Genomic DNA, 21,833 nt, shown 5'->3' with positions numbered 1-21,833 from the left:
GGATGTTTGACCATCTCTCCATGGAGAACATCCCCTCAGGTGGGTCACAGTGGGTGTTTGACCATCTCCCCATGGAGAACATCCCCTCAGGTGGGTTGTGAGGATGTTTGACCATCTCCCCATGGAGAACATCCCCTCAGGTGGGTCAGAGGGATGTTTGACCATCTCTCCACAGAGAACATCCCCTCAGGTGGGTTGGGGGGATGTTTGACCATCTCTCCTGCAAAAGCACTTTGTGAAAGTGTCCATGCTCTTCTCTCCTGGCTGAGCTCTGGGAGGCCAGAGGATTGGGAAGCTCTGTGGCCTGTTCCTCATGGACATGCTCCTTGTTCCGTGGTGACTCTTGTGTCACTGAAACTGGGCCTTAAAAGCCTGGGAATGCCCAATGGGAATGTCGGCTGGAGCACGTGGTGGACAGAAATGTCTCCTTTCAATCTAAGTCCAGAGGATTAGCTGTAAGAAGGAAAACAAGTCCACCAAGGAGGAGTTGGGCTTGACTCCCCTGTCCTGTTGGCTGTGAGCAGCCTCCGTGCCCGGCATCCGGAGCCAGGGGATCCCGTGTTTTCTGGGGACAGAAATGCTGGCAGTGGCAGTCACATGTCACCGGGAGCTGGTACTATAAACACAGCAGCTCTGGAGAGCGACCTTCAGCATGGCTTCCAACCTTCAGCATGGCTTCCAACGCTCCAGGGTTATTTTTAACCTGTCTGGGGAAATTTCCAATACAAAGGCTGGTGCCAATCTGATCCCTGTGCTTTCCCAAATCCTTATCTTTTGCTTTCTAGTGCTCTGACGCATCGGATGGAACGGCAAGTTTCGGGCTCGGGGAAAGCTTTTGCTTTTATGTCCACGGCACCAGAGAGAAAGAAATATTTCAGCTCTGTTTTTGCTGCTAAACAGATTTATTTTTAAAGAGTCTTTTTTTTTTTTTCCCCCAAGATGGATTTTTATGCTATCTTAGTTTAGTTTTTATTTTTTTAAGAGAAATACTTTAAGCGGGGTTTAAAAATAGCTGAAGGCTGCACTTTGATTAGGTTGCTGTGGCACTGACGTCAGAGGGTGACATTTATCTCTGTAGGATTTGCCCTGTTGACTGAGGCTGTATTTGCACAAATGGGGATATTTCTGTCCCCTGTGGGGGGAACAAGCTCTGCTCCAGCCGTGTCCTTGCCCTCAGTATTCCTGAACTCTGGCTTTCTCCCCTACTGACTTCATTTGATGTGGCAGCAGGGAGTTTGTGAGGTGTGGGAGGATCGTTGTAGGTGTTTGTGTTGTGGTGGTTTGGTGGAGGAGGACACTGAGCTGGATTGGACTTGGTAAAACATAGAGTGGGAGCTGTGTGGATCCTGGCTGGATGGCTTCCTGAACAGACAGGTGAGGGATGTTCTACAAAGAGGAATTCCAGAAAATAGGACCTACAGAGGTGAAATAGGAGCAGTTTGAGCCCAGCGTGGCTTTGAGTGCAGCACGTGCATTTCTCTGCCACTTATTTGATGTTTTCACTCAGAGCAGTTGCTCTAATTCACTTTTTTTTTTAGTTTTAATTATTGCAAAGTTACAAATCTGTTTTTATAGGGAGGCCCAAGCTAAAGCTGTTGATCTGGCAAGTACAAGTTGTATGTTCATCTGCTGGAGCTTCTTGGACCCTCTCCCCTGTCCCCAGAGTTTCCCTGGTCCCAAATCCCACTGTTTCAACAGCAGCAGAAAGCACTCATAGTTTCCTGTAAGCACTTGTGTCTAAAATCTGATTCCTGGAGCATGAAGTGTCCCAAAAAGAAGGTTTCATGGAATGGTTTTGGGTTGGAAGGGACCTCAAAGATCATCTTGTTCCACCCCCTGCCACGGGCAGGGACAGCTCTTGGCCATCACGGGAAATTTGTAGCTGGATTAAGAAAAAGGAGTGGAGTGGGAGCTGCTTTCTGGGTTGGTGTTGAGGGGAGCTGTGAACTCAAACTGCCCATCCAAGGGAAGCACATTTTTAGCCCCGGTGTCTCTGGTGGGTGCTGTTTAAGGACTGTGGGGTTCTGACTGTTCCTCCTTTAGGAGGAGCATTTATCTGTCCCCAGCTCTGGCTCTCAGTCTCTTGCCCTCTGCTGGGCAGCCTCAGGAGAAATCCCACATCCACAGGCAGCAGGTAAAAGTTAAAAGATCCCATGGACAGCAGGAGCTTTCAGGTGGAATCACTAAGGCTGGAAAAGACCTCTGGGATTGAGTCCAACCTTCAACCCAGCGCTGTTGTGTTCCCCACTAAATTACAGCTGTAAGTGCCACATCCATATATTTTATGAACACGTCCAGGGATGGTGATCCCACCCCTTCCCTGTGCCTGGAATTGGAAGGTGATGGCAATATTTGAGCTTGCACACGTGTCCTTTGCTTCCCTGTTTGTGGGCTGTGGTGCTGGGTCTCATGGAATCCCAGAATGGTTTGGGTTGGGAGGGACCTTCGAGCTCATCCAGTCCAACTCCCACTATCCCAGGTTGCTCCAGTCTGGCCTTGGACACTTCAGGGATGGGGCAGCCACAGCTGCTGTGCCCAGCCCTGCCAGTGCTCCCAGAGCTGTGTGTTGGGAGGGGGATGCGTTCGGAATAACTCTTAATTTATCCTTGACACTGAGACAGTAATGGAGAAGAACCACTAGAAATGGCCCTGATTTAAGGCTGATACAAATTAACTTGCAGACTTTGTCAGTTCATCATACTATTCCAGTGCTGGGGCAGTCTGTTTTCCAAGGAATTGCAGGTTTAAATCCATAAGCCTTTCCAACCCTGCAGGGAAGAGGCAGCTGCTGTGTTTGTGTCTTTTGAAGTGTGAATTAACTGTCTGACTCCTACGAGATGGGCAGCGAATCACAGATTTGGCAGGTTATTTACCCTGACTTTTGCATAACTTTTACCTGGCCCTCCTCCTGTGGCAGGAGAAAGGAGCACCAATGACCCTCCTGGACACGGAGCTGCTGGGACAGCAGGAAATTTGGGTGCCAGTTTCAGCCCGGGGGGTGATGTGCTTGTGGAATGGGTTTTTCCCTAATTTCATAGTGAATGAAAGCTGAGGAGTGCAGTGCCATTCTCTCCACTGCTGCCCCTTCTGTGGCTGGGGATTTATCTGCTTTAAGCTGCACTCACCTGCTGGGAATGTTTTGTCTGAGAGCACATTCAAGCTGATCCTTTCATCTCTCACCCCAAGGCAGCTGCTGCTTCCTAAACCTTTGTCATCTTCCCTGGAAGGATGAGGGAGCTCAGAGGAGCTGCTGTTTGGTGGCATCGTGCTGGGGTGTCCCCTTGCCACCTCCCCCCCACCATCCAGCTTTTCCAGTTCCTTCCCTCCTGAGTGTCTGCATGGGGACTGTAAGGTCAGTCACTAGTTCACCATCTTGGGGTGGATCTTCACCTTGCTGAAGAAGGGGTTGGAGCCACATATTCCAGGTGGCTGCTAAGGATACCAGGCTTCCCATCCTGCACATCTTTCCCTTGTGGATCTCAGAATCCCAGAATGGTTTGGGTTGCAAGGAACCTTAAAGCCCATCCCATCCCACCCCCTGCCCTGGGCAGGGACACCTCCCACTAGCCCAGGTTGCTCCAAGCCCCGTCCAACCTGGCCTTGGACACTTCCAGGGATCCAGGGGCAGCCACAGCTGCTCTAGAAAAATCCATTCCAGTGCCTCCCCACCCTCACTCAAAGGGAGGAATTGCTTCCCAATATCCCATCCAACTCTGCCCTCTCTCAGTTGGAAACCATTCCCCCTCCATTCCCTCCTTTGTAAAAGGCACAAGGATCTGTCTGGAAGCAGGATGGGGCTAATGGGGTTTTCATGATAACTGGGAATTTCTACTGCTGTTAAATATGCTTGTATATACAAAATACATACTGAAGATGTATGTATGCATCTCCTGTGCACAAACAAGCACCTGGAAGACATCCCTTCCATGGCAAGGGGTTAGAATGAGATGGTCTTTAAGGTCCCTTCCAACCCAAACCGTTCTGTGATTCCATGATCTTGTCTCCATACCCTGTTTGCCCGAAGGGAGGTGGCAGCAAGGACAACACTGGATAAAGGGAATGGCTCCTTCACACCCAGATATTTTGTGTTCAGTCAGCCAGGGCTGACTTGAGATTGCCCCCTTTAAACCTAAAAGAATAAAACAAAGCCTCCTGGGCTCTTGTTGCTCGGCTCCGAGGAGGGGATAGCCTCTCATCTGCTGGGGCTGCAGCAAGATGTGTGTGGAGTCTGTGTCAGCCTGGAGGTGGAAGGGTTTATGGCTCTTTGGGAAGGCTCCCCAGGCTTGGAGGGTGTAATAATGGATATTTAGGGGTTGCTGTTGGAGTGGAAGCTGGTTCAGTGCTGCCTGGTCAGGTGGGATCCTCTTGTGTGAAAGCAGCAGCTCAGGTGAGAGCCTTGTGGGCCCCTAAAGTGCAGCACTCCTGCCTTGGCTGGAAGAGTTGAGTGTTCTCCAGCAGTGCTCAGGACTGACCTTTGCATTTGGGTGTTTGCTGCTGGTTTTGTGAGAATTCCTTAAAAACTCCCTGAAATCAATGTCTTGGTCGGCGGCGCCTTCGCAGGGCAGAGCCAGGACTGGATTTAACCCTCTGGGATGGACTTCCAGCAAAAAAAAGGAGGTTCAGCTGTTTCTCTCTGCAGGGTCAGTCATAGAATCATGGAATCATTAAGGTTGGAAAAGACCTCCAAGGTAATTGAGTCCAACCCCTAACCCAGCACTGCCACTTCCACCACTAAGCCACAGCCCCAAGCTCCACATCCACACAGTCTTTGAACACTTCCCGGGATGGGGACTCCACCACAGCCCTGGGAACCTGGTCCAGTGCCTGACCACCCTTTGGTGAAGAAGTTTCTCAATATCCAACCTGAGCCTCCCCTGGCACAGCCTGAGGCCGTTCCCTCTCCTCCTGTCCCTTGTTCCCTGGGAGCAGAGCCCGACTCCCCCCTGGCTCCCCCCTCCTGTCAGGGGGTTGCAGAGCCAGAAGGTCCCCCCTGAGCCTCCTTTTCTCCAGGCTGAGCCCCCCCAGCTCCCTCAGTCCCTCCTGGTGCTTGTGCCTTCCTGAGCAGGGAGAAGGTTGTTGCTGAAGCAGAGCTGAGCACAGGGTTTGTGTGTGTCCTGTTTGGTGTGATCTGCACTTCCCTGCTGGAGTCCTGGAACTCAAGAGTTGCCTTTTCCAAGCTGGAGCAGAGGGATTGAGGAGTGGGGCTGTTCCTGAGTGAGTCTCAGCTGTGGTTGCAACAGAGGCAGGACTGTGTTGCTCAATAGGCAGCTCTTGAGGTAAATGTTGGTTTTGCAATGCCCAGCCAGCAAAATTAACCTGGGGGAATCACTGAGGGGAAAACAAAGGCTTGGGGGTGGCTTTTCCTCCCTCTTCCAGTGGCTGCTGCTGTGGGTGACTGAGTTTCAGGGCCTGGGCTGGGACTGGGCAGTCCCAGGCTCCTGCCTGGGTTCCCTGCTCCGCTTTGTTGTTACATTTTGGAAGGGAAAAGCGATAAGGAATCTTTGTGCAGGGAACATTCTTCATCCCATGGAGTTCAGCTGCAGCTTTTGGGTCCTGCTCTGGAAATCTGATTAACCTGGAGGAGGTGAGGTGTGCCCTGGGTGATGCCAGATAAAGCAAAGCACTCACACGTGTGGTGAGAGACTCCAGGGTTTCTTCTCCTCCTGTTCAGAGCAGCTTCCCAGCCTTCCCTGGCTCCAGTGGAAAAGAACTCCAAGATCATGGAGTCCAACCTTGGAGCACTGAGTGCCATGTCCAGCCACTCCCTGAACACCTTCCAATGCCTGCCCACCCTTTCAGGGAAGGAATTCTTCCTCATGTCCAACCTAAATGTCCAGACCCAGAGCTGTGCTGGCCCAGGAGAGCCCAGAGCTTCCCCCCTGCAGGTCCACAGGAATGTTGGGAGGTTGGGGTCCCCACTCACAGCCAGCTGGAGTCAAAGGGGAGATCCCAGCTGGCTTCCCCAGGTCTGGGTCAGGCCTTGAACCTCCAAAACAGCCAAGGACAAGAGCCCAAATATCCACAGTGAGGCTCCTACCCAGCTGTATCACCAGCTTACTGGGGTCAGAGGTGGTTTTCCAATTACAAATTCTAATACTTGCCTGTTTTTTGTGATGGTTGGCTGCTTTTAGTGAAATTATAGGATAATACAATCACAGAGTCAGATCCACCACCTTTGTCTGCCCTGCAGCACCGAGCAGGGAGAGCTGGGCAGCTTTGGATACCCTTCCTGGGCTTCTCAGGCATGATCCAGCTGTGCCTGCCATGCAGGGATGCAGAAAGGGGAGGATACATCTGTGAAAAGCAATAGCCATTGAAGTGGAAAGAACAGCTTTAAAAGAAATTGGGCTGTCTCTGCCCAAAACAGAAGCTGGATACCGAGTTTACCATCCAGCCATTCCAAGAGAATGGTGCAGAGAGGCCTAAACAGGGATTTACAGAGGGAAACTGAGAAAATCGGCTTGAGGTGCTTTTTGAAGAGCAGAGGAATAGCATGGCGTGAAATCAGGGCTCTCCAGCTGCAGGGGGTGGCCTTGCAGCTGGATTTTCAGGGATCTCTGCTGACCTCACCCAGAATTCCCAGTTAAAGGCCTCCCAGCTGCTCTGCGGGAGGCAGCTGCTGCGCTGACACAGTTGGATCCCGGGAGATGCCCAAACAACTGTTTGGATAATCTGCCTGTACAGATCAATTCCTGGGAAAACAAGCTGTTCCCTGCCTGCCCCAGCACACCTTGAGCTGCTATAAATAGCTCCAGGGCCGTGTCTTCCCAGGGCCAATTCCAGCACCTTTGTGGGCTCCCGGGATGTGGGGAACACGCGGTTAACTGGGAGTGGTTCCCACCGTGGGGAGGGCGGGTGCTGAGGGTCTCTCTGCTGCTCCTCCATTTTTTTTGGGAGGGTTTAAAAAGTGCCCCTTCCTAACCTGGAGCTGTGCTGTACTGGATTTCATGGAATCATGGAATGGTTTGGGTTGGAAGGGACCTGAAAGCTCATCCCATTCCACCCCCTGCCATGGGCAGGGACACCTTCCACTAGCCCAGGTTGCTCCAAGCCCCGTCCAACCTGGCCTTGGACACTTCCAGGCATGGGGCAGCCACAGCTTCTCTGGAAAAATCCATTCCAGCCCCTCCCCACCCTCCCAGAGAAGAATTCCTTCCCAATATCCCATCTATCCCTGCCCTCTGGCAGTGAGAAACCATTCCCAGTGTCAAGTCCCTCCATCCCTTGTCCAAAGTCCCTCTCTAGCTGTCTTGGACCCCTTCAGGCACTGGAAGGGGCTCCCTGGAGTCTTCTCCAGGCTGGACAATCCCAGCTCTCTCCTCCCCCCAGTTGCCAAACTGGGATCCAAGCAATGGATCAGCCAAAGCTCTTCAGGGACTCTTGGAGCAACTCATATTCCTGAGAGATCTAGAAAATTCTCTCCAGTTTTACAGTAAATATTTGGAGTTGGTGATTCTTTTAAGTCCCTGTTCCAACTGCACGTGTCAGGAACACATCTGAGGTCAGCTCTGGGGAGGGCAATATTTGCTTTATTTGGGTGACTGACATGTTTTTAATCAGACACAGTCATTGACTTGCAGGCAAAAAATAAACAAACCTGTACCGAGAGTTTCAGCCACACAAAGCAGAGGAGTCAAGGTACTGCAGCCAGGAGCCACAGCATTCCTGGGGATCCCAGAGTTTGCATTGCTTCATCCCATTTTCCCCTCGGAGCCCAGGGGCAGGGAAGGTCCCTTGTTCCCAGATCCTCCAGGAGAAGCTCTTTGGAGCCAGGTGAGGACTCTGCTGAGCATGTCAAGGACTCTGCTTTTGCTGACTTCCTGGAAATTGGGATGTTTTTCTTTACCCTGGTGAAGGTTTGGGAGGTTTTTGTTGAGTGCTCCTGCTAAAGTTGGATTGGGGAGTCCTGGGAGGGGTTTGCTGTGCTGCAGGATCACTTTCCTCTCCAGCAAAACCAAGTTTTATTTCCATAATCACCATTTCTTATTTCCATAATCACCATTTCTTACTCTTTCTCTCTCCCCCCTCCTCTCTTTTTCCAGAGCAGAGCTTCCCCAATGTCAGACAGAGGAGCTCAAGCAAAACTTTTTAGGGATTTTGCCCTTTTTTTTTTTCCTTTAAAGGTTTCCAACCATCCCTTGTGCTTTAAACTGCTGAAGCAAAGCAAAAAAACCCAACCCCTATTTCTTCCTCGGGTTGGATAATCTGAAATGATCCGTGTGAGCTCTTCCAGAGGGGTGAGCACAGTTCCTTGGACTGGTGTTTTTCCCCTTGTTTGCTGTTCCAAGATATCCAACGTGGCAACAAATCCTCTGTTTTACCAGCTCTTGATGTGAATTGAGGTGGTGGTGGGAACACCCTCAGCACTCTGAACATTATTCTCATGTTTAGGGAGCACATGTTTGATTGACTCACATTTTTAAACGTGGCTGTTGTGGAAACTGGTCTTGTTGAATCCCAGAAGGGTTTGGGTTGGAATGGACTTCAAAGCTCATCTTGTTCCATGGGCAGGGACACCTTCCACTATCCCAGGTTGCTCCAACCTGGCTTTGGACACTTCCAGGGATCCAGGGGCAGCCACAGCTTCTCTGGGCAACCTGTGCCAGGGCCTCCCCACCCTCATTGTAAAAAAACCCTTCTTTCTTATATTTGATCTAAATCGACCCACTTTTAGTTTAAATCCATTTCCCCCTGTCCTATCAATATTTTATATACCCTCTGTTCCTCAGCAGTGTTAAACCTTGTGATGTAAGCATTCATGAGAAATTGCCTTAAATTGCACTCTGTTAAATAAGGGTCGTTAAAAAAGAATTAAAAAAAAGGAAAGGTTATAAAAGCTTGTTGTTTGATACCCAGTAATCCTTCCACAACTTTTAAAGGGGAAGTAGCATTTCCCAAAGCTTTGATCCTGCCAGGCATCCCTTTAAACTCGGTTTAGTTTTAAAAATCTTTCTGCATGCAATATTCCCTAAAAAAAAGTTCCTGTAAAACCCCTTTATCTGCTCAGATGCTTCTTCTAATGATTGTAATTGGAATCCTGAAAGTATTGAGCCAAGGCAGAATCCATATTGTCCAGTGGGATTGGCTGGGGAGGCCCTGGCACAAGTTGCCCAGAGAAGCTGTGGCTGCCCCTGGATCCCTGGAAGTGTCCAAGGCCAGGTTGGATGGGGTTTGGAGCAACCTGGGCTGGTGGAAGATGTCCCTGCCCATGGAACAAGATGAGCTTTAAGGTCTTTTCCAACCCAAACCATTCTGGGATTCCATGAAAATCAGCTGGACAGTGGTTAACCCTGGTGATGGGAAAGCTCTGGTCACGGGCACACAAAGGGCAGAACTTCTGCTGCCAAATAGTAGGGAAAGCTGGAATACAAAAAGGTGATGAAATTGCTCTGAAATGATTTTTTGGGTCTCTTTTCTCGAGGTGTCAGTGAGAGTTTTAAGTGTTTTGTGCAGCTGGGGGGAAATGTTTTGGTTTTAATTTTAGCCCCGCTAATAAAGTCTTGTCGTGTGTGTCAATGAAGCAGAAAGAAAATTACTCCAGAGCTGACTGTAGGTTGTCATTAAAGCTGATTTCCTGCATTAAGCCAAAAACAACCCAAGATTCCATTTCTGGACTTCCTAAAAATGGTAGTCACGCTGACGGCTTCCCAAGCCCCAAACCCTGAGAGCTGTAGAAATTTATACTAGAAATGGAAGTATTTGCTCTTGTCTGTCACCTTGTCCTGATCTTCATGTGTTGATCTTCTGCTGCTGTCTCTGTTTGAAAAATATTTCCTTGTTTCCAGCTGTTGACACTTGCAGGCAGCTGCTTGTAGGGTCCTGCCTGCAAAATCCCTTCCCCTCTTCCTTTGGCCGAGGGAATAAGAAGTGATCTGTTGTTTGGAGAGCACAGCTGAAGGCACATCCTGCCAGATCCTTGGGCAGCAATGCCAGGGGGGGAAAATCCAGGCCCTTTCCCAACTTTGGGAGGGTTTTGTCCTTGAGTTGTGTTTTTGAACCAGAACCCGAGGGGGGTGTGACAACTGCAGGGCTGTGGGATTAAACCTCACGTGCTTCACTCTTTCATGGCAACGGGGTTCTGAGAAAACTTGTTTTCTGCTCCTCCCCCTCTGTTTTCATCCTGGTGACTTGGATCTGATATTCTGGGGCTGATGGAGCGAGTTCTCCTTAGGTTGGTGCCAAGTGCAGAGAGGTCAGAGGCGTTTTTGAGGCACTGGAAGGGCTCTGTTGGACTGGAAGCTCTTTTAGGTCTTACCCTTCATTTAAAATATCTTCTTTGTGGTGGGGTAGCACTGTTTCATAGGACATCCAGAGCTGGAAGGGATCATCCAGTCCAACTTCTGGCCCTGCCCAGGACACCCCAACAGTCCCACCCTGTCCCTGAGGGTGTTTTCCAAACCCTCCTGGAGCTCTGGCAGCCCTGGGGCTGTGACCAAACCCTGGGGAGCCTGGTCAGTGCCCAACCACCCTCTGGGGGAAGAACCTTTCCCTGAGATCCAGCCTAAATCACCCCTGACACAGCTCCAGCCATTCCCTGGGGTCCTTTCTAAGTATTCCACAGCAGGAATCCTCACTTTGTGCCGGCTCTAATCTGTTTGTGTGGACAGAATATCCAGGAGTGCAGAGTCCATGGGGTGTGCTCCTGGAGTACCTCTTCTGGGGGAATTTTTCTGCAGGGGAGTCTTGTCTGTGCCCTGAACATGGTGGCAGTGGTGTGTCCCCAGGAGATGCCTGTCTGGAGATGATGCCGTGGATGTATCCTGTGTCTGTGGGACTCACTGCTTGGATTCTCCTTTCTCCAGGATCCTGGATGCTGCTGCCAGCTTGGTTTAGTGTTTATTTCCATCTAGACTTAAGGAAGTGGTGGAAGGAGGTGAGCCTGGTGGAGAGCTGTGATGGAGAGCACTTCCATTGCTTGGTCTTTTTGGAGCTGCTTTCCCTGGATAACTGGGGGCCAGCCGGTCCAGACTCCAGCTAGAAGGAGAGGTGAGGGACTGGGAAATGCAGGTGGTGATGGGGGAGACCTCAAAACATCAGGAGCCAGAGGGCTGGGGGAGATGCACGGATCAGGAGGGCTCTTCTGGAAGCCGTGGGCTTGTTCCAGCAAAACCAGCTCAGGATCCAGAGGTTTTGGGACGGATTGCTGTGGTAGCAGAGTTGAGGGTTGAGGAGCAGCTTTGATCTGCCACTGGGCACATCCTGACACACTTTTCCACCCCTCAAAGGGAGAGGGAAGAGATGCATGTTGCCGTAGGGACACTGGGAACCCGAGGATCATCAGGGTGCTCCTTGGATTTAAGAGTGACTTTGGAAGTGATGGGGTTGGAACCTCTCACCTACAGGCACGTTTGCCTTGAGATGGGTCCTGAAGCTGACTGGCATGAAACAATGAAAGCTTGGTCTGAAACAAATGTCCTCAGTCGATTTTGTGGTGTTGGCAGGATCTTTGTACGTCCTCTTTTGTCTCCTAATTGTTTGCAGGGCCATAATGGTGTCATTTGCATGAGTTAATTATGGTGGAAGTTTGTTTGCTCTGTGTGTGTGTGGGGAGGGCAGAGCTGCTGCTGCTGGCAGGGACCCTCCTGCCACCCTTCCCACTGTTCCCACCCTCTTCCAGCCAGGAGGAGAACTGGGGGCTTCGTGATCAGTGCAGTCTGTCCCAGATTTGCAAATCTCCCGGGTGAGTCGGACTGAGATGCGTGGAATGTATAGAACGATCTGCTCCAGGATGATCCATCCTGACTTGCACCCTGACCCTTCCTGTGATCCCAGCTGGATCCACACCTCTGGATACCCTGTGCAGAGCTTCCTGAAGTGCAGGGAAGGCAGGACCAGTGGAAGAGCCGTAGCTTGGGGTCAGGAGCTGCTCTTTTCTGAAATGGGGGAAAACCTTTGTGTCCCCAGCCCCGAACCTCTCTGGTCCTGCTCTTTGTGCTCCTGGGATAGGAAAAAAAGGGAGGGAAAACGTATTTATGGTGGAGGGAGAGGGAGTGGACTTGGGTTGGGCACGGAAAGGTCAAAACCCACGTCTGTCAAACAGCGGGAGCTCTGTGGGATCTGGCTCTGGGTTATCCCCGAGCTCTGCTGGGATGATTATTGTTTGACACACTAATCCTTCCTGCCAAGCTGTGGGGAAGTGCAGCGCCATGCTAATTACACATTTCTGCCTGGAGATTTATTGCAGCCTAGGAAAATCCAAAATGTCTATTTTTTTGGGTGGGGGGCAGGGGGTAAATAGACCCCCGGCTTGTCGGGGGGGGTCTGCTGGAGCCTCCCGGTTCGGGCGCATCAGCGAGTCCGTCCCAGGGCCGGGTTTTATGCGAGTGTTCCGCTCTGACAACTCTGAATCACCCGCTCAGCCCTTGATTTGCGTCAATCAAACCACATTTAAGGCGGCCTTTGTTCGCAGTTTGGAACACAAGACCCGGGCGGGTGTGCTGCGAGCGGCTGCTTTGGGCGGCTCTGCCCGGAGCCGGGTTCAATCGGCCGGGCTTGGACCCGGGGGAGAGCCCGTGGTCGGAGCGAGGGGTGGGAAGTTGCTGTTCTTTTCCTTCTCCCGCTTGGATGCTGAGCCTGTACATCTTGGGATGCACAGATTTGTGTTCAGGGAACTCCTCTGTGCAGGACTCTTTGTGTAAGCACGGGGTTTATTTATTCCCAAGTGTTTTTATATAAAGGGATACAGGTTTGTCTTTTAATTATTTGTGGGGTTTAGGTTTGGGTTTTGTTTTGTTTTGTTTGTTTTTTTTTCAATAAGAATTTCAATCGAACTTGTTCAAGGAGAGTTTGGACAAGGCTCTCGGGCACCTGTCGAGATTTTTGGGGTGTCCTGTGCAGGGCCAGGGGTTGGACTTGCCGATCTCCCTTTCAGCTCAGGAGATTCCGTGATTCTGTGATTGTTCCTGACCTAGAAACTGTGGATCAGGAGCCAGGCGATGGCAGAGCCGGGATGCAGCTCCCGCCTCAGAGCCCAGAAATAAATCCCTCTGGCAAACTCAGCCTTGGGGTGGGTGGGACAGGACTCACTGCTGCTGATGTGCAGGAGGGCTTTGGGAGAGGTGTGAAAAGAGCCCAGGAAACAACCAAACCCCACAAGAGTCTTTCTGCCCTTCGCCTGAAGGTGCTGGTCCCACCGGGAGATCCCGAGTACGGATGGGGAGCTGTTCTTTCTGGGAGTCAGAGGAGGTTTTGTGGGCTCCCTTTGGAGCTGCCTTAGGCAGATGGTGCTTGTCTTGCTGTATCCAGGTCCACTGTAAATCCTTTCCCTTTTTTTCCCACCTCCTTTCACTTGCAAGTCTGAGCGACCACATTCCCTGCTTTCATCCCTCTTCCCAGCCGGGAGCTGAGGTCCTCCCTAACTCCCATGTTCCTGTCCAAACATTCCCTGCTTTCCCTTGTCCTAAACCCACCCCTGACCTAGTTCATTCTCTAACCACTTCCCTGCCTCTTCCTCTCTCCACGCTTTCAGCTCATTGAAGCCTCTTCTCCTCCTTCCCGTCTCCCTCTGGCACCAGTCCTTGTGCTCATCAAAACATTGATCTCATGGGCTGGAGCTTTGCCAGCATAATAAGGCCACTGCTCTTCCAAACACTTTTTTTTTCCCCCCTCTTCCAAACACAGAAACGATTTTTATTTTTATTTTCTTCGTTGGACTCGCTTTCACTATTTTTCAGGCTGAAATTAGAGGATTAATTCCTGCTTTCCTGCTGACAGTCATGGAAAAGAGCTGATTTCCAAGTGTCAGGATGCTGATCCTTATCTCATTCAGTTCCCAAAGAAGGTAATAAAAGAGCTGTAAGAAGAGGTGGCTGTGGCAGATGATGGTCTGTTAACTCCTGGTTTTGCACCCAGCCTTTGAAATAACTCCATAAAGGGTGGGATCCCCATCCCTGGAGGGGTTCAGAGAACCTGTGGATGTGGGATGTGGGTTCCTGGGTGAGCCCTGGCCTTGGCAGTGCTGGGTTAGGGGTTGGACCTGGTGGTCTTAGAGGCCTTTTCCCACCTTGAGGATTTTATGATTCTATGAAATAGGTCTTTCCTCTGTTTGGAATCTTGTACTGGTCCCTTGGCTCTGATTCAAGGTATGTCAGAGGAGGGGTTTGGGTGGGGGGCTTTAGGAAGTGTGGCTTTCCTTTCTTGAGGCTTTTAGGTGACATCCTGTTTTCCTTTGCTTGAGCAGGACAACTTAAAGGAGAGATACCTGTTCTGTCCTTGTGTTTTATCACTGACAAGCACCTGCAGCCACGGCTTTGGTACGAGGCAAAAAGTGCAGCATTCAGGTGCCCTTTGGTGTTTAGGAGCCCTTCCCCAGCCTGGCTGGGGTGGGAGACAGGACAGAAAAGTCCAGTGGAGCCATCTGGATCCCTAGGGCAGGAATTTTCCTCTGGTTTGTGGGATATGTAACAAATTCCAGTTGTTTAATGAAGCACCCGTGTGGATTCTTGCACCTTCCGCCTCTCTGGTCGTGCAGGTCTGTGGCTGACAAGCCCAATCTCCAATGTTTTCATGGATACTTGGCAACCTCCTCTTGCTTTTCCAGGCTGCCCAAACCTCAGGAATATGGCCTAAGCCCAGATGAGTTGGGGATGTGCCAGAGTGATGCTGTTGCCTCCCTGCCCAGGAGTTCCTGGGGCTGTAAAGCTCAACGGTCACACTCGGGACTGAGCTGTTTGGAAGCCCCTCCTGACCTTTGATTTGTGAACATTTCGAAATTGGGGAATGGCTGCAACTGAGGCTCAGGCTGAGGAGAAGGGCAGTGAGTTCTAAAAGGCTTTGAAGACACCAGACTGTGCTTGGGCTTAGGGAAGGGAGGCCCTAAAAGCCAGCCCAGCACCGGGCTGGGTGTTTTTAGGACTGCGAGTGCCTCGCTCAGTGCTCCATCTCCTACCTGGGAAGCTCCAGTTTAGGAATGCAGGGAAAGTAGGGAATGCCTCAGGTTTGTGCATGGATTTTGTGATGGCTGGTGGCCTGGGATGTGGGAGAGGCATAAAGTTGTGCTGAGGAGGAAACCAGCCCTCCTGCGAGGACCCGGATCCAAGGGAAAGCTGTGATCAGTCAAACCACGCTCGATTTTGGCACCCTCTTTGTGCTTCACCTCATGCAGTGGTTTGGGTTGGAGGGACCTTAAAGATCATCCAGTTCCACCCCTCAGGTTGCTCCAAGCCCCGTCCAACCTGGCCTTGGACACTTCCAGGGATCCAGGGGCAGCCACAGCTTCTCTGGGAATTCCATCCCAGCCCCTCTCCACCCTCCCAGGGAAGAATTCCTTCCCAATATCCCATCTATTCCTGCCCTCTGCCAGTGGGAAGCCATTCCCCCTTTTCCAGTCATTCTAGACCCATGTGAAAATCTCCTTTCCTCACTGTGTATCCTGGAAAAGCAGGAGGGAGAAGACTTTTTCCACCCTAAACTGAAGGCAAGCTTTTGGCAGTAATTCAGTGGAAATTAAAGTTTCTATTAGCTCGACTTGAGTGGAAACTGGTAAATACTCTGGGATGCTGGAACCTAGGACTGCATTTAGAAGTTTTTGGAGATGTTTTTGCTTTTCTTCCCCAGTTTCTGAGTCCTCAACTGGCTCTTAATGATTTCACAACAAAAAAAATCTTCACGTTGTGTTTTCCTCTGTTTTTAAACTCTTTATAAGTAATACTCCTGAAGGTGTTGATATTAACACAGAATCCACAGGGCAGTGCCTCCTGTTTTGTGCTGCTTTGGTGAGCAATGTTCAGTTTGATTCAATAACTGCAGATGCTTCAAAAACCTTTTTACCCTTTGGCAGTGGAGCTCTGAAGTGCTTTTGGAGTGAATCTGGAGCCTGATCCAGGGGCTGGGCAGACAGAAAGGGGGGAAAGGAGAATCACAGAATATCCTGAGTTGGAAGGGACCCACAAACATCATCCTGTCCAGCTCTGACACCCCAACAATCCCACCCTGTGCCTCGGAGTGTTGTCCAAATGCTCCTTGACCAAACTTTGACTTCAGGTGAAAATTGTTTGGTTTCGAGAAATTCTGCAAAGTCTCGTTCCTCTGGAAATACAAACTTAACTTTGACTTGTTCCTGGTGCCTCAAAATATGGGTCTTGATTTGTGTTAGAGTCTCTTATGTGAGGTTTTTGATATATTATTTGATTTATTGAGTCCCCTTGCTGATCTGCAGGCGCAGTTGCTTTGCTTCAATCCAAAAGTTATCCCAGGAATGACAGGCAGCAGTGAGATGGGGAAGGAAAAGGGCCTTACACGGAGGCTGGAGATGGACTTTTCACAAAGGCTTGGAGTGATGGGACGAGGAGGAATGGCCTTAAGGTGAAGGAGGGAAGGTTTAAATTAGACATTGGGAAGAAACCCTTCCCTGTGAGGGGGGTGAGGCCCTGACACAGGTTGCCCAGAGAAGCTGAGGCTCATGGATCTGTGTTCCTACCTCCTAAGTCCTTTGTGATGGTTTTTATATGTAGGAGCTACTTTCGAGGGCTGATGATAATTTGAGGTGTGTAATAAACCGCCTGGATTGTGCTTTTCGTGGAGAAAGCTTTGCCTTGGGTGGTTTTGATGTGTGTTTAGGGAACCAGGCCTAAGGAGAGATTGGGAGCCCCTCCCTAGGCGGGAACTGGCTGAGCCTGAGGGCACACCTGGAATCCTGGGATCAGCTCTGGGCCCCTCATGCCAGGAAAGACACTGAGGGGCTGGAGCATGGAATGGTTTGGGTTGGAAGGGACCTTAAAGAGCATCTCATCCCACCCCCTGCCATGGGCAGGGACACCTTCCACCAGCCCAGGTTGCTCCAAGCCCCGTCCAACCTGGCCTTGGACACTTCCAGGGATGGAGCAGCCACAGCTTCTCTGGGAATTCCATCCCAGACCCTCACCTCCCTCACAGGGCAGAATTTCATCCCAATATCCCATCTATCCCTTCCCTCTGGCAGTGGGAAGCCATTCCCCTTGCCCTGTCCCTCCATACCCTTATAAAATGCAGAGTTTTGGGGCCTGAGGTTTCCCACAGCCTGGGAACACCGTGGCTCTGTGAGGTGCTCAGGCAGCTGGGTGGAAGGGATCTGTGAAAATTAGGGACAGCAGGAAAATCAGTCTGGCATTTCCAGCACAAAGGAAAAGGAGAAACGTGAGGCTGGATCCGTGGTGGGACGCTTTGGGAAGTGATTGCCTGGCTTTCCTTCACTTGGAAATCCGGTTGCTGGGCTGCATTTTTTTTTTCTTCCTGCTGTATTCCTCATTTGGAGCATTGTTTGTGCTACCCTTGGAAACTTCTTGGCTTGTGTGGGCAGCCCTGGAAGTCTGTTTCCCATCTTTCCGAAGATTCCAGCTCCTTAGGGTTCTTTTGTCATTCAATTTTCTCTTGTTTACCAGGGAATTAGGAAGCTGGAATAGAAGCAGTGTGTGTTTTGCCTTAGGAAACATCAGTAGTCCAGTCACCATTCCAGAAATTCCTCTGGTTCTGGTTTTTCTCTCTGTAGCAAAGCTCTCAAGGGTTCTGAAGGCTGGGAATGTAAACCTGAAAAGGTCAAAGCTCACGTATTCCAGAGATGGGAGAACAGGATGACAGGGATTCAGGAGCACCACTGGATTTTAAAGCATGGCTGGAGAACAATGTGTTCAAAGAAAACTGTCCAGGGAGATGCCTTGGGTACTGAGGAGGAGTTGGAGGGAAAGCACTGAGGATTTACTGGTGTTACTCCATGACTTTGGAGCAGAGAGGGATCAAACCACAGGATTTATGGCCAGGAGAAAGGTGGGGAGGTCTTTGTGTCCACTCTCTTCACCTGAGGGATCCCAGCAGCGAGGTAATGCCTGGGGAAGCAGCAGCTCCAGGGGTTTTCCTGTTGGCCAAAGGTTGAGTTGGGTTGTGTTGCACAGGTCCTTCCTGGGGGAGCCCGCTGCTCTTGTCTGGAAGACTGTCCAAAGGCTGTCTCTGGCCAGGGACAGGACCCCAGGGAACAGCTGGAGCTGAGTCAGGGGGTTTAGGTTGGATCTCAGGACAAGGTTCTTCCCCCAGAGGGTGGTGGGGCACTGACCAGGCTCCCCAGGGCAGTGGGCACAGCTCAAAGAGTGTTTGGACAACGCCCTCAGGGGCAGGGTTGGATTGTTGGGGTGTCCTGGGCAGGGCCAGGAGTTGGACTGGATGATCCATCAATAATTTCCCCATCCCTGGAAGTGTCCAAGCTGGACCAGGCTTGGAGCAATGTGGGCTAGTGGAAGGAGTCTCTGCCCATGGCAGGGGGTGGAACGAGAGATGATCCTTGTGGGTCCCTTCCAACTCAGGATATCCTGTGGTTCTGTGAAGGGTTTTGGCTTGGATGAGTCCTTGTACAGCCCTGCAGTGATTGCAGGATCAGCTTTGCCTTGATGCATTTCCAATCCAAGGAGGGAGAAACCATCCCCAGGGAATCTCCCTGGAGTCACAGCATTGACAAGTGTCGAGTGTTTTCAGCTGCTCCTTTGCTCGTGGTCCACAAAGGATGAACAATTCCTGCTGGCTGGGCCTTGGCAGTGTTGAAATGTGGGTCAGGATTGATTTTCCTGGGAGGCCATGGATTGATTGGCACTGCTGGTTTGATGGGAATGGCACTGCTGGTTTGATGGGAATGTCAGCGCAGCGCTGCCTCCGGATGCTCTTGCACCAGCAAAAGGCAGCACTGCTGTGTGTGATTCCATGGACAGGGATGGATTTTCCAGCAGTGGCTGGGGGAGAGGAACCCAAAAATAGCTGTTGGTGTAAAACATTGGAGGATGTGGACAAAGCTGATGGAGAAATTTGCCTTTTAGCAAAGTTTGTAATCGCGGCGGTTCCTGGTTGTAAATAACATCCAGGTGGGATGTTTGGGATAACAGTGTGCACTAGTTCCAGGGAGTGAGAAACTGGGAAGATGAGCATTTAGGTGAATGCCTTGAGTGTGGGAAACACCAGCAGGCTCCTCTTCCCCTGCCTTACTCCCGCTGCTTATCCACTGCCAGCTTCCTCATCCTCAGATCCCACCTCCCTGGCACCGGCTTTCTCCTTGGCACGAGGAGAAAAGCTCACCCTGAAGGTGTTTAAATCATTGCAGGGGATGAGCTAAGCTAGAAGTGAAGAGTGCAAGGTGCTGCCAGGACCACTGGGAGCTGCCTGGTTCCTTCCAGGCTCTGGAGCAAGGACTGTGTCCTGTGTGGTGGTTCCAGAGGCAGGGATGAGCTCCCCAAACGTGATGGGAGAGCAGCCCCCGTGCCCTCCTTCCCTTGCCTCAGTTTGAGTTCTTCCATGGGCCATTTCAGGGCTGGATTTGGGGTCCACCTTGGGATTTTCTTGCACAGGCTGTGCAGGGCTCGAGCTGTGGTGCAGGCAGAGGCCACCAGTGTCACCAGTAAGCAGGGAGGCAGTTGTGTACTGGGAAACCAGGGCCACACTGTCTAAGGAAGCTGCTGATTCCAGTCACTCTTTGCCACCCTGGAAGAGAGGAGGATAAAGCTTTCAGAAAGGCATTTCCAGCTGAAACATCTCCAGAGAAATTCAGCTCCTCTTAATACCACTGTTAACTTCTCTCACTGGTTTTTTGGGATGTGTTGTGGTTACTGAACATGCTGAGCCTGCTGTTCAGGCCAACTGATGGAGGATATTGTTGTATTAGGACACCAATTATGTGGATAAATGCATAGAATGCATACATAGACACACATTGATATCAATGTGTTAATTGATGTGGTAATCACAGAGTCACGGAATGGTTTGGGTTGGAGCTCATCCCATTCCACCCCCTGCCATGGGCAGGGACACCTTCCATTATCCCAGGGTGCTCCAAGCCCTGTCCAGCCTGGCCTTGGACACTTCCAGGGATGGGATGATGTTGTTTTCTGTATATCAAGCCTTCTATTCAATGATTTTCCACCTATATAATACGAATTTGGAAAGGCATCGTGAAGAAAAAGGCATGACTTTGATAGTCATTTAAAGAGAGAATTCAAGCCTGTTATGAATTAAAAATATTCCTTAAAGACATTAATTCCTAACTCCAAGCAGCCTGTGCCTCCTCCCCAGAGAGCTCTCCTCTGGAGGCACAGGATCACTGGCTTGGAACAGCCTGGCTGATTTTGGCCAGTCTGCCCCAACCCAGAGTTGTCTTTTCCTGACACAAACAATCCCTGGAGCAGCAATGGGATGCTTTTAGTAGCAGCTCCCAATTAAAATTTGCTGATCTCAAGATTCCCACACACTTCCCTGCCACCCCAAGAAGGCTCAAATCACTTTTGAGGCTTTCCTAAATCATGGAATTAAAGTTGGAAAAGCCCTTTAAGGCCATCAAGTCCAACTGGCAGCACCAAACCCCTGTCCTCAGGCGCCACATCCACGTGTTGTTTGGACACCTCCAGGGATGGGGACTCCACCACTGCCCTGACCACCCTTTCCAGGAAGAAATTTTCCCCAATATCCAAAATAAACCTCCCCTGGCACAGCTTGAGGATCCTAACAAGGATCCTGTCCCTTGTTCCCTGGGAGCAGAGCCCGGCTCCCTCCTCCTGTCAGGGAGTTGCAGAGGGTGAGAAGGTCCCCCCAAGCCTCCTTTTCTCCAGGCTGAGCACATTTTGATTTCTCATTATTGATTTGTTATCAGAAAACCCCTATATAACACAGAAATGACTTAAAAATGAGAAAGCAAGGCTTTTTTTTTTGCCTTTTTCATGGATTTTTGCTCACCAAGAACGATGACCCTTCTCAGCGCCGCTGTCGGTACAAGTTGCCTGATTCTGCTCCTTGCAACTCTTGGCCTTTGTTTTACTTAGCTGTGGGTTTTATTTTCCTGGTTGTGTTGGAGGATGTGGGGATTATGGTGGGTTTTTTGGGAGAAGAGGGTTGGGAAGACCTTTAGGGCAGCTTAAGACATCTTCTGATGGCACATGGAGAATTGAGTTGTTCAGCCTGGAGAAGAGAAGGCTCCAGGGAGACCTTGGAGCCCATTCCAGGGCCTAAAGGGGCTCCAGGAGAGCTGGAGAGGGACTGGGGACAAGGGATGGAGGGACAGCACACTGGGAATGGCTTCCCAGTGCCAGAGGGCAGGGATAGATGGGATATTGGGAAGAAATTCCTCCCTGTGAGGGTGGGGAGGGTCTGGGATGGAATTCCCAGAGAAGCTGTGGCTGCCCCTGGATCCCTGGAAGTGTCCAAGGCCAGGTTGGACAGGGCTTGGAGCAACCTGGGCTAGTGGAAGGTGTCCCTGCCCACAGCAGGGGGTGGGATGGGATGAGCTTTAAGGTCCCTCCCAGCTCAAACCCACCCTTATATTCAGAGCCCTCCGCAGAAGAAGGTTTAGAACATTTGTTTCCTTTTGTAACACACAAAAATATTTCATCATGCAGTCATCTGAGAAACCCTCCTGGATTTCAGAGCTCACCTGGGTGTTCCAGCTCCTGAGGATCCTCAGGAGGTGTCAGTGGTGTCTCCAGGCAGTCCAGGGGGTGCTTTGGGGCTGTTTGTTCCCCTCTGAGGCTGCACATTGTGGGGAAAAGCTTCTGTGCCCTAAAGGAAGGACAATAATACTCATTAATACACTTTTTAAACTTCCTTTATCCTGTTTGTCATGTTATTTTGGACGTACACAGAGTCCAGCCTTGATGATGCCTGTTGGAATCCTGGGGGCAGTTTTGGCCCCTCAGGACAAGAAGGACATGGAAGGGCTGGAGCTTGTGCAGGGAAGGGAACAGAGCTGGGAAGGGGCTGGAGCAGCAGGAGCAGCTGAGGGAGCTGGGGGGGCTCAGCCTGGAGCAAAGGAGGCTCAGGGGGGACCTTCTGGCTCTGCAACCCCCTGACAGGAGGGGGGAGCTGGGAGGGAGTCGGGCTCTGCTCCCAGGGAACAA

The 21,833-nt window shown here is 50.9% G+C and overlaps 1 protein-coding gene across 3 annotated transcripts in view; it reads left to right on the top strand.

The window, feature by feature from the left end:
• The window catches only part of HDAC4 (histone deacetylase 4), a 164,479-nt gene that overhangs the window by 17,425 nt on the left and 125,221 nt on the right, over positions 1-21,833 (top strand). For 2 of the 3 annotated variants that reach the window (XM_027698596.1, XM_027698595.1), the window contains exon 1: positions 10,881-10,986. The exons of the other annotated variant lie outside the window; for it this stretch is intronic. In XM_027698596.1, coding sequence (XP_027554397.1) covers positions 10,896-10,986 — 91 coding nt within the window. In that variant the 5' untranslated portion in view covers positions 10,881-10,895. Of the gene's footprint in view, positions 1-10,880; positions 10,987-21,833 lie in introns of those variants that run through there. 3 annotated transcript variants of the gene reach the window in all.

Source organism: Neopelma chrysocephalum, unplaced genomic scaffold (genome assembly GCF_003984885.1).
Source record: "Neopelma chrysocephalum unplaced genomic scaffold, ASM398488v2 Primary Assembly neopelma1_130, whole genome shotgun sequence".
In the NCBI taxonomy this organism is placed as follows: Eukaryota; Metazoa; Chordata; class Aves; order Passeriformes; family Pipridae; genus Neopelma; species Neopelma chrysocephalum.
This window is presented reverse-complemented; position numbering and strand designations above follow the sequence as displayed.